This window comes from Quercus suber, unplaced genomic scaffold (genome assembly GCF_002906115.3).
Source record: "Quercus suber isolate HL8 unplaced genomic scaffold, Cork oak 2.0 scaffold_80, whole genome shotgun sequence".
In the NCBI taxonomy this organism is placed as follows: domain Eukaryota; kingdom Viridiplantae; phylum Streptophyta; class Magnoliopsida; order Fagales; family Fagaceae; genus Quercus; species Quercus suber.
The window spans coordinates 1,494,625-1,506,100 of NW_027069545.1; the positions used below are offsets into that span (position 1 = coordinate 1,494,625).

Below are 11,476 nucleotides of genomic sequence, written 5' to 3' on the forward strand. Positions count from 1 at the left end.
GGGAAGCAGTTCAGAAGGGACCAATTTATTTTAGTTGATGCAATAGGCGATTGCGGAATCCAGTAAGCTAAAAAAGACAAGGTTTGGCGTAACCTTGTTGGAGCAAGAAGCTTGGAGGACTTAGGTGCGTTGAGTAGATTAGGCTTGGAGGGTCTTCTGTTATTCATGTATCCCAACTTCATTCTCTAGTAGATTATTGACCGCTTGAAGGGCAGCAAAGAAGTTTTTCGCCGAATTCTTCGATTTTCTCTTCGATAACACATCGCCGTGTTATCTTTGTGTTTGCATCTTTCTTCTCTTTCTCTTTACCTTTTAATTACTGCTGTGATTGTGATTAATTATGGTTTAGAGTGTGTTATCAATTTGGATATAGCTTATATTTCATTTTCCGCACATATACTATTTGATTATAAGCTTGTGTTAATAATTTTATATTTGGGGGTCTAAACATTTATAGGTGTTTTACACACTATTTGAACTTTCAAATATCCACACTATCAAGTATTGCACTGCCCATTCTAAAAACTCACATTTTCAGCCCAAAATGCATGTTTCAAATTGGTACCAAACGGCCAAAGTTGATTTCTTCGTATCATTTAGTGATTTTATTTTTTTATTTTTTTATTTTTTTTTTTTAACTTCGAATAAGTCCTACCAAATGAGCACTTACATCAGGTAGATCTCGCCTATTTATTGGCCTATATATCTCAATCCTATTGAGTGAGAACTGAGAAATGTAAGAATGATGTAGTCCTTCATTTTATGTTGGTTGGAGGGTCTAATCCACTTTATTCAAACAAGGCTAATTTGTGTTTCCTATGTGCATAGCTCACCAATCCTATGATTTCTCATATTTCTGCAGCATTCATGCCCCTGTATGCCATTTCATCTATAGGAGAATAGTGAGAAGAAGACTGGAAACATCAAAATAAAGTTGTGATAATAAAAAATTGTGGTCAAGCATATGATTTCACATCGGTATTATGCAGCTATAAGCCTATAACTTCCCAAAGAAGAAAATTTTCATTGTTGATTGAAATCATGATTCAAGACAAGACAAATATCTCAGTATTTACACACATGACATCACATATTATCATTTGCAAAAGGTGAAAGCCAGTCAAGCGTAAAGAGTTTTGAATTTGAAGTGCCTTAGATAGCAAAGGCAGTGTTACTGAGTGACTGCAACAAAGACAGGTTTTTTCACCTTCCATCTCCAATTATGCCACCAAACATGGTTTGAGTCACATTTACAGAAGAAGGAAATGGATCACTGATTTGGCTAAGATCAGTGTTATCCTCATGATGCTTTCTATCTTCTTCACTCAAAAAGCTGCTTGTTACATCTTTGAAACTCCAATCAGTTAAATAACTTGGCTTTGATGTAACAATGCCTACATCAATATCTCCTGCAAGCATGGCCACAACACGGGACATTGGTGGCCGCATGTTTGGTGATGCCTGTGTGCACATCAAAGACACTGCCATCACTCGAGCAGCTTCATTTTCATCAAATTCTGATAATGTAGGATCTACCAGCCTTAAACTCTGATTATTTTCATGTAGAGTCCATGCCTGGTGATTCATGACAAGGAGAGCAAATAAGAATTTTCTTTTTAATGCAATAAATTAAGAAATGGAAAAAGAGAGAAAAACTTCCTTCCCATACCCATTCAAGGAGATAAATTTTTTCAATGTCCAAGCTATTGTCTGAGTTTGGTCTCCCACTTAGGATCTCCAAAGCAACAACACCAAAACCGAAAACATCAGCCTTCTCTGTTAGGTGCCCACGCATCGCATATTCCGGTGCCAAATAGCCTCTGCAAGATTTGAAATTAATATGCAAGTTTATTTAAAACTATCAATGTATCTGATCAGGTTCAATTTCCATAGGTAAATTGATTATCAGTAATGAAAAAAAAAAATTCCAATAGCATCATCAAGTTTGTAATAGTTATTGATCATTCTTCAAATGAATCTAGTGATTATTGATTGACTGTTGGATACTTATATAAGTATCTACATCTTAAACTGTATTACGCATCTTGGTACAATATAAAATAGGCAATAAAGACAATGGTTTTGAAAAAGTGGATAAGGAGTTTACATGGTCCCTGCAACTCGGGTGCTAATGTGGGTTTTAGTGTCATCATAAAGCTTTGCCAATCCAAAATCCGATATTTTCGGGCATAGCTTTCCATCAATCAAAATATTGCTAGCTTTCACATCTCGATGTACAATCCTTGGCCTTGACTCTTCATGGAGATAAGCAAGTCCTCTTGCAGTTCCCAAGCAAACATTGAAGCGAGTAGGCCAATCAAGATGCAACTTACTTTTTCCTGCATTAGTAGTAGCTCCCATCTAATTAGATTAAGAGTCATCAATCAAATGCCAAATCCTTATTCAGGAGTTATTTGAGTGCAATGATACAAAGCTTCCCATATGGATATTTTAAGAGAACATTAGAGTTTGGAAAAATCAAATTATGTCTTGGGCTAAAAAAAACATATTGTCATATGAGATGTGGGCTACTTCAAATTATTTGAAAGTGGTCCAAAACGTAATTGACAATGCTTAATGACATAACAACATTGCCTTAGTTCCAAAATTTTGGGGTTGGTTATAGATCCTCCACAGATTAATCAAGATTAGGCTCATGTATTCACTTATGTCATTCTATCTTATCTAAAATCATACTCTTTGTTACTTCCTTAATTGACATGTTTTTTTTACTACTTCAAGCAACATTAATGAGAATATTAATCACACTCCTTTGCACATAACTAAACCATCTCAAGTGACTCCCTCTCATCTTTTCATCAGATTTTCCTCTATTTTAAAGCAAATTTCTTCATTTTAAATACCATTTTTCTTTGTATTTCTAGTTACTCATCTTAATATTCTCATTTAAACTACAATAATTTAATGAACATGTTATTTCTTAATATCCTAACACTTAGTACCACGAATCATAGTTTGTATTATAATAGTCTTATAAAAATTTTCCTTTAACTTAATAAGTACTCTACGATCACACAATTTTTCTAATGTGCTTCTCTACTTCATTCACCTTGCTTTCATATATCCTATGATTCATATCATCTTCAAACTCTCCACCCTTATGAATTGTGGATCTAAGATATCAAAGGCACTAACTCTTTGGTATCTCTTGACCCTCAAGTCTTAGAACTTATGAACTTTATTTATATTGTTACCAAACAAACATTCTATGTACTTCAATTTTTTTTGATAGGTTGTACTTCAATTTTTCTTAGTAGAAATCCTTTATATTCTAAAACATCTCTTTAAATTTCTAATTTGACGTTAATTCTGCATTTAGTTCATCCACTAAAACTATATCATTTGCAAAAGCATAAATCAGAGGATTTCATGTTGAATTGATTTGGTGAATTCCTATAGCCAACACAAAGAGATATGGATTTAATATTTATCCTTGTTGCAAACCTATAAGGATAGGAAACTTACTTGTGATGTCTTTCTTTGTTCTCTTTCTAGCTACAACTTTGTCATATATCCTTAGTCAACTTAATATACATAAAAGTAACTCATTTTTTCCCTTAAGAATCACCACATAAACTCTTCAAATAACCTATCATATGATTTCTCTAGGTCCATAAAACCTATATGGGGATATTTACTGACTTCTTCATATCTTTCCTTTAGATGTTAATGTAAGAAAATAGTAGGCATAAAACCAAATTGATTCTCTGATATTGTTGTTTCGTGACTTAATCTATTTTCAATCACACTCTCCCAAAAAAAAAAAATGTCTACAACAAAATGTATTTTCAGTGACAAAAGTCTTCGTCACTAAATGTCCAATACGAGGGATTTTGAATGGGAGGTAGAGTGGAGGAGACAAGGATCAAACTTAGGACCTCCTAAGTTGATACCATTAAATTACCAATTCTCTCAAAAGTTTAAACTATTAGGAGATGGTAGATTTAATAATTAAACGTCATAGTTCTAACAATAATTAAATATTTCTAATAATTGAATGAATGATGATTTTATGGGCAGCATGGAAGCTGTGAAATGAGTATAAAGTATGTTCCTACCAAATAGTGCCTGATCAAGGCTTCCGTTTTCAAGATATTCATAAACAAGAAGGCGCCTATCACCCTCAATGCAGCATCCATATAATTTCACAAGGTTACGATGTTGCACAGCAGATATGGTATAAATTTCAGTTACAAATTGACTCCTCCCATGGTGAGATGCCACCGATAATTGCTTCACAGCTACAATCCTCCCATCAGATAGTGTGCCCTGTGAAGTTGTAAAAATCAGAGACACAAAAAGTAAAATTCAGGGTTTTATTTGGTTCAAAAATGGGAATGTTGGTACGTTCCTTAAACATTGCGCTACTCCTTTATTCTTTTAAGCAACTCCGATAAATAGCATGACAAAACTTTATTACTGACTGCAGCTAAAATGTTAAAGATAGCCAATTACATACAATTCTTAGGAAAAAGGTTGTTTTCAGTATACAAAGCTCCCACTTTTTTTTTAGCCTTTGGAAACATAAATATATATATATATATATATTAAAGAAATTACTTTCTTAAAAGAAAATTTTAGTTGCTTTTAGTATCATTTAGGTGAAGATTTTGCTGACTTAGTTTTGTCATCAAACGTAATGTCAATTGTCTATCCAACATGACATACAATAATGTACTTTACCTTGAAAACAGGTCCAAATCCTCCCTCCCCTAACTTTCTTGAAGGGTTGAAGTCATCGGTCGCACTTCTCAGCTCAGCATAACTGAAAGTGTTTGGTCGGGGGCCTATTCCAAGAAGCTCTGCAGGTTCAAGCAAGAGAGGATCTAGTTAACTGATTTAAACTCTTCATTATTGTCACAGTTATATATTTTGAAGAATTTGATTTTTCTTTTGAGGTGGGGGGGAGGGAGTGTTGGTAACATAGGATTTCAATTTAATTATGTAGAAAATTCCAGCTAAACCCTTATTCCCTTTCATGAAAAGGATTCATATCATTATCCAAGCTATAATAGTACTGAAACTTCTCTAACAACTACTCCAGGATTTAGCCTTTTCAAATATCAGAGAGTAACTTGAATTTTAACCAAAAGTGAGTGGTACAGAGTCCATTAGTGCTTATTTCTTAGGCTGTATTTCACCAGTACCTCTACTGCTGTTATGTTCTTACCGTCCTCATTATTATGCTGTGGTTTTCTCTTCATGTAGAAAACTGCAAATATGAAAATCAAGCTCACGACTCCAACAGGGACTGCAATTCCTATAATCAAACCCAACCTGCTTTTCTTTCCTCGATTGCTTGGTGGAATCACTGTAACATTAGATACAAAATCTGAGCAATTATTTATCAGTAGCAATTAGCAGTAAATAATCATGTTAAAAACATCACAAATCAATTCATAAATCATATCATAGACATTACCTGAAACAACATGAATGGCTGAAATTAGTGGCCCATAATAACCTTGTACAGGTATGCAACAAGTGCCCTTACCAGCCCAAAATAGATGAATTTCAAGATAATTCTCTGATACATTAGCCGTAAAATTCTTCTGGAGTGCTCTCTCAACGCCACCTGCCTCCTTTGATATGTCAAAGTCCTTCAATTCTCGACGACCCTAGAAAAGAAATTATAGGAGAATATTATAATTATTATTGAATGAATTAAAATGGAACACTACGCAAATTAATAGAAATTGTATTATAGAAACTCTACAGGAGGAGGTAATGATCTTTAGTCAAAGAATGGAATATAATTTTCTCTAAAGCAATCTATAGTCACCTGAATGTAGATATCAAATACACGCCTCCCTCGATTCTTCCAAGTTTGAGAGCTATTATCAAAACCAGTTTCCGCAAAAAACAAGCTGACATTATAAAGACCATTAACAAGACCTAGGCCATAGTATCTAAGTGATCCTGGGGAAATCCTTGAAGTTTGGTAAAGTTGTGGGGTGTTAGTTGCACTGATTTGTGCCAAAGTGTTTTGAACATAACTATTATTTTCAAACGACCCCACATTGCTGACTGCCCATTTTTCTCTATCACTTACATCATACCATGCTGCACCATAGAGTGCTGAGTTTTCAGCCTCGTACACTATACCCTCAGCAGGCGTCTCTGGGCCACCACACTTGATTGAAAAGTTTGCATCTGTGGAATCATTATGATTGCACTCGTCATGATAGAAAATTAAAACTTCAAAAATAAAAGATCCACACTGAAGCTTTTAGACTATGTAAACTCAACCAATTTCACTTACTGATGTTTTCCCAAAAGAAGCTAATACAAATTTCCGTCCAGAATAAATATATTCAGGTTAATTTTGGTTTGGAAGAGTGTCATTATATAAGTTACATGCCAATGCAATATATTTTACCTTTCATTTCCAAGTATAATTGAAATTCATAAAGTAGGCACCATACATTAACCATTCAGGTCATCAGGGTAAAATTAATAGTTGCAGAAAGCAACAACTCTCTCTCTCTCTCTCTCTCTCTTCTAACACATACAAGCATGTATAAAATAAGAGGGTATTGCTTCTGTCCATCCTAAAGTTGGCTTTATAAAAGACGAAGGCTCAAGTTTATAAAATTTCTGGCTTTCCAAGTTGTAGCAAAGTTCATGCATACTTCTTTTGTCAATAACCATCTGAGTATTAGATTATTTAATCTCAAAAGGAGTTGTAATGAGTAGAGCTCAGAGCTGCCACAAAGCCAAATTTCAGTATGACTTTCTTGTTCCTTTTTTGACATCTATAGAATTAACATAAGCTAGCCTGTCTTCTTACTTCAAGTTTCTCATTGTGACAAGAACACAAATGTGTTTCATCCCCTTAGCGATTTTATTTATGATATAAATTAAAGGAAGTATCAATAGAAAAATAATACCTGAGATGCAGCGCAATTTTCCTTAACTTGATATTAAATTAAATCATAAATAACTAAAGGGGCAACCTATGGCAAACTACACTATCAAGATTAACAGGGTCTGACCCACTTTCTGCTATAATAATTTCAGCTTTTGTAATAATTCGGCCAATCAACAGATCAAAGGAAACTTTTAAAAGGGGAAGGATGAATTAGATTATTCTTTCCTTTTTCAAAAAAATGAACATAATTTTTTAGCTTATACATGAAATACCATTTATTGTTCAAATATTGTTTGGCTACACAATACTCAAGAAAATTGGAAGATATCTATTTTTTTTGGTTGTAGATTAATTTGATACAGTTTGATTTGAATCTATATATGATCCCACCATTCTATGGGAAAATACCGGGGCCCATCAATCATGATAGACTGTGCCCTGTCATATCCCATAACAAAGTATAAGAAAGAAATAACTTACAAGGTGGAGAGTCCCTATTGCATGGGAAATTTCTCTGGAGGCAATTCAGTCCTGGCATAACACTGCAATCACAAATCTGAATTAACAAATTTCATGAAAGAATTCATTCAACTAAAGATGTGAAATGGTAATCACTTTCTTTCTCATGCCTACTTTTGGACTTTGTTAAAAGAGGATGAGAGGAGGAACCACAGCTCACCTTTCGTTTGATTTGTCAAATACGAAGTTGTTTGCCACCAAATTCCTACATAATTTTATCCAATGATCCTTCGTCACTATCACAACTGATACTTATTATTAGAGGTGATATATAGGATAATAAATTAAAACATTGGTACAGCAGATATTTACAAATGAGCATTGGCTCCTGAAGTCACCATTCTTCAAAAATCAGTAGTTAACATCCATTGAGGTATAGTGAAGAGCATTGTTAGGGTTCTCATAAAATAAGGGAAACAGTTAACCCAGTAATAGAAGAGGCATAAAGATTTATTAGCGTTTGACATGACCTTAAAATAAAAAATAAAAAGAAAAGAATTATGCAGGATGGGCTATACCTAATATAGTTTCCACCATCTTTGTCAAACTAGTTAACATGATGTTTATTTTTTATTTTCTTTTCTTATTTTTAAAATGGAGCATTAGAAGTTTTATTTTGAGGTAGCTAATCATCATTTCCAGTAGCTCTAGTATAGATAGACACCCATAGAATGAAAGAAACAAAGTTCAAGTTTCTAACTTGTTTTATTAATATTCTTTAAATTACTATGGCTAGAATAAATTAATTTGATTCTTCAATTACATTCATGTGGCATATACTAAAATAAGTCAGTTAGGTTTATGTCAATAGCACCTGGTGTTCATACCTGGGTGTTAAATTTAGAAAAAGATATGAAAGAAAAGAGTACTATCACTTGAGATACATACAATTTTAAGTTTGAGGGTGTAGTTACCCATGAGGGAAATCCTCCAGACAAATAATTGTAGGACAAATCTCTGCACATAAAGGAATGTGAAAACTAGTGAGCAAACACATAATGCACCACCACCAAAAAAAAAAAATCAGAATAAGAAATCTACAAAGCAACTAGACTGTTTTATCAATTGGTCGCATGCCAAATGCAAAACATTCTGATTTGGACACTTTATTGCATGAAATTTAGAAGATACCATACAAAGTAAAAAGGTTTCTTCTTCTTCTTCTTCTCTTTTTTGCCCCTTGATCAAATTAATTTAAGAATTATGCAAACTTGAAATGATAATAACAGCAATTGATTAATTAATTAATATTTTTAGGTATATTTTACATATTTTATTTGTAGTTAGGCAATAAAAATAAAGAAAGAAAAGAAAGTAGAATACTAGAATATGACAATACTATTGTTTAAGCAAAAAAAAAAGGGTCAGTTTCTCCATTTTATAGGGAAAGGGAACTTTCTCCATTGTTAGGGTTACATTCGCCCAAGTTCATGTGTGGGCTTAGGCCCATTGTACTATTCCTAGTGTAATTTTTCTACTAGTCCTTAAGGTTAGCAGATGTATGGATCCTAACTAGTGAAGGAAGAATTGGAGTAATTCGAGGTAGTTGTGATCTCCCAAGAGAAGGTAGAGAGAGTTTAGAGCGAATTAGCTTATCATTCACATAATGAGCAAGTACAAATACATGATTCTATTTATACTCGAGATCATGGTATTTTTTAAGCAAGATTATCTCTAAATAACTTCTAATCAACGAACCAATTGTAACAAAGTGCTCTAACAACTACCTTAATGAAATTCAATCTTTAGCTTCCTACTTGCCTATTTCCCTCACACGTCATGATTCTCACACATAATTCCTACACATGATGCTACTTTCACACGCTCACACACATAATTTTGGCCGTTGACTTGCTTGCACACAACATATGGGTTGGGGTTGCTTAGCAAGCATAGCACAAGGCCCTTACTAGGCTCCCCAGATATCCCTCCCTTTGAAAAGCACCTTGCCCACAAGGTGAGGGAATTGGAGTTGCAAGTTATGGAACAACTCTCATGTAAAATAATCTGCATAAGTGCCTTGAGTTGACAAGCACCTCTATAGCAACCTTGCTACCCAGCTTGGTCACTGTTCTTTGTAAGATTTCTTTGGATTCAAGAGAGAGATCCCTCTCTTTGTTAACTTGAGGATATGTTGACAAAGGAGTGGTATGTAATTTTCCCAATTTTGCCCTAAGGTAGATACTTGAAAGACTAGATGGATCTGAAATTCAGAGGAATCCTTTGAAGCATCTAAATGGAACAAAGTACATCGATAATAGCTTCAAATGGCTTCAAAGTCCCAAATATTTTTGTCTATAAGGGAGTCTCAAGAACAACCAATCATCCACTGAGAATTCTTAACTAATTATGTGTTTGTCAGCTTGTATAGTCATTCTTTCTTAGGCAGCTACAAGATTGTTTTTGAGGATAGGCAAGATCTGCTCCTATGTCTTCAACTGTTTATAATTTGCTAGTACTAGGTATGTGGTCTATGAGCCAAGGGGATGGAAATTGGAAACCCATACAGGGCTTCATAGGGAGTCTTGATGGTGGTTTGAAAATTGATGTTATTCCAATATTCTGCCAAGGGCAACCAATCTGACTACTTTTTAGGCTTGTAACAAGTATAGGATCTCAAGTAATGCTACTCTATCTAGTTGACCATTTCAGTTAGCCATCTTTCCAAGGATGAATATTGTTAAAAGATACTAAAATACTCACTCACACACACAATCACACATAGATTTGCTTGAAATGAAAAAGATACACATACCGAGGAGATTCACTGGAAACATAAAAAATAAAAAAGAATAATGTTAAAGCATACTGAAAAACTAGAAGGGTTAACATTAAATATTTAATATGACATTATTATAATCTCATTGGAACCTAAGAATAATGTCAAATCATAATGAAAGGGAAAACATTAAGAGATTAAAATGATGTATTATTATGTTATGAGAACTTACACATTCTGAACTTCTAATTCCGTCTTTAGGCTAGGAAGTGTTCCAGAGAGACTATTGTTCCCAAGAAACCTAACCATTTTGATAGAGTGTAAGAAAAGCACAGGAGAATTAAAAAAAAAGACTGGGGTTGTGTGTGTGTGTGTGTTGGGGGGGGGTTGGGGTGTGGGGTGCAATTATGCATAAAACATAAGTCCACGATGATAACAAAAGAGGGCATAGATCAAAATCTTCAAGCAATGGGGACAAAGTGCTCAGCCTTGGCTTAGGTGGTAGAGGGGCAGGTTGGGTGTAGGTCTTAAGTTTGTAACTTTAAATCCTTCTGTAGCAAGGAAAAAGGAAAAACAAGAAGGCAATGGCATACTTACAAGAATTTGAGAGAACTTATACTGAACAAACCACTTGGTATTTCACCTGTTAGGTTGTTGAAACTCAAATCCCTGAAAAAGTAAGTTATAAATTGAGAGAAATAAATAGAACAGAAAGAAGTCTCAGAAATCAGCCAGAATTTAAGGTTCGACTGTCCATTGGAACTTACAGTCTTTCTAAAATTTTGTATTCTCCAATATCAGATGGAATATTTCCAGTAATCAATGCATTTCTTAGAACTCTATGGGAGAAATAACAATGGATAATTAGTGCATGGGTGAATGAGTTTAGATTGTATATTTGGTATAAAATAAAAAAAATAAAAAAAAACAACAACAACAACAACAACATTGGATGGCATATGAGCGAATGGCAGGGTAAGTTAACTTACAGCTCAGTCAAGGACGTCAAATTTTTAATAAAGTCAAGGGAGGTGCTCACATTGTATATATCACTGATTCGCCTACACGTATACACAAACATTATGAAACTAGTCTTGTTGAGAGAGATAGAGATTACAATAATTTAAAAAATATACTCACAAACTTTTCAACGAGGTCAAGTTAGAAAGACTGGATGGTATTGGACCTTCAAAAGAGTTTCCTTGAATTCTCCTACAAAAACAGTTAACCGGCTTATCAACAGTTGTATTATAGTAGCCATACTTCTCTGCTTTGGAGGAATGCATAAAAATCTAGAGATGACTAAAATTTATCATCCATGTAAAATACATTTGAAGATGAAACCA

General features: G+C 34.0%; 1 protein-coding gene across 2 annotated transcripts; it reads right to left on the bottom strand.

The window, feature by feature from the left end:
- Positions 1-1,004: 1,004 nt before the first annotated feature.
- LOC111985793 (probable LRR receptor-like serine/threonine-protein kinase At1g56140) lies at positions 1,005-11,342 on the bottom strand (the record flags this gene model as incomplete). 2 transcript variants are annotated; one of them, XM_065773801.1, is given in 16 exon segments in its annotated part: positions 1,005-1,575; positions 1,670-1,820; positions 2,108-2,339; positions 4,080-4,290; positions 4,705-4,823; positions 5,192-5,332; positions 5,444-5,639; positions 5,804-6,174; positions 7,373-7,434; positions 7,572-7,616; positions 8,300-8,368; positions 10,363-10,431; positions 10,728-10,799; positions 10,898-10,969; positions 11,120-11,191; positions 11,271-11,342. In XM_065773801.1, coding segments are annotated over 16 exon segments (2,326 nt in total), but the record flags the coding sequence as incomplete, so codon positions are not given.
- Between the last annotated feature and the right edge of the window lie 134 nt (positions 11,343-11,476).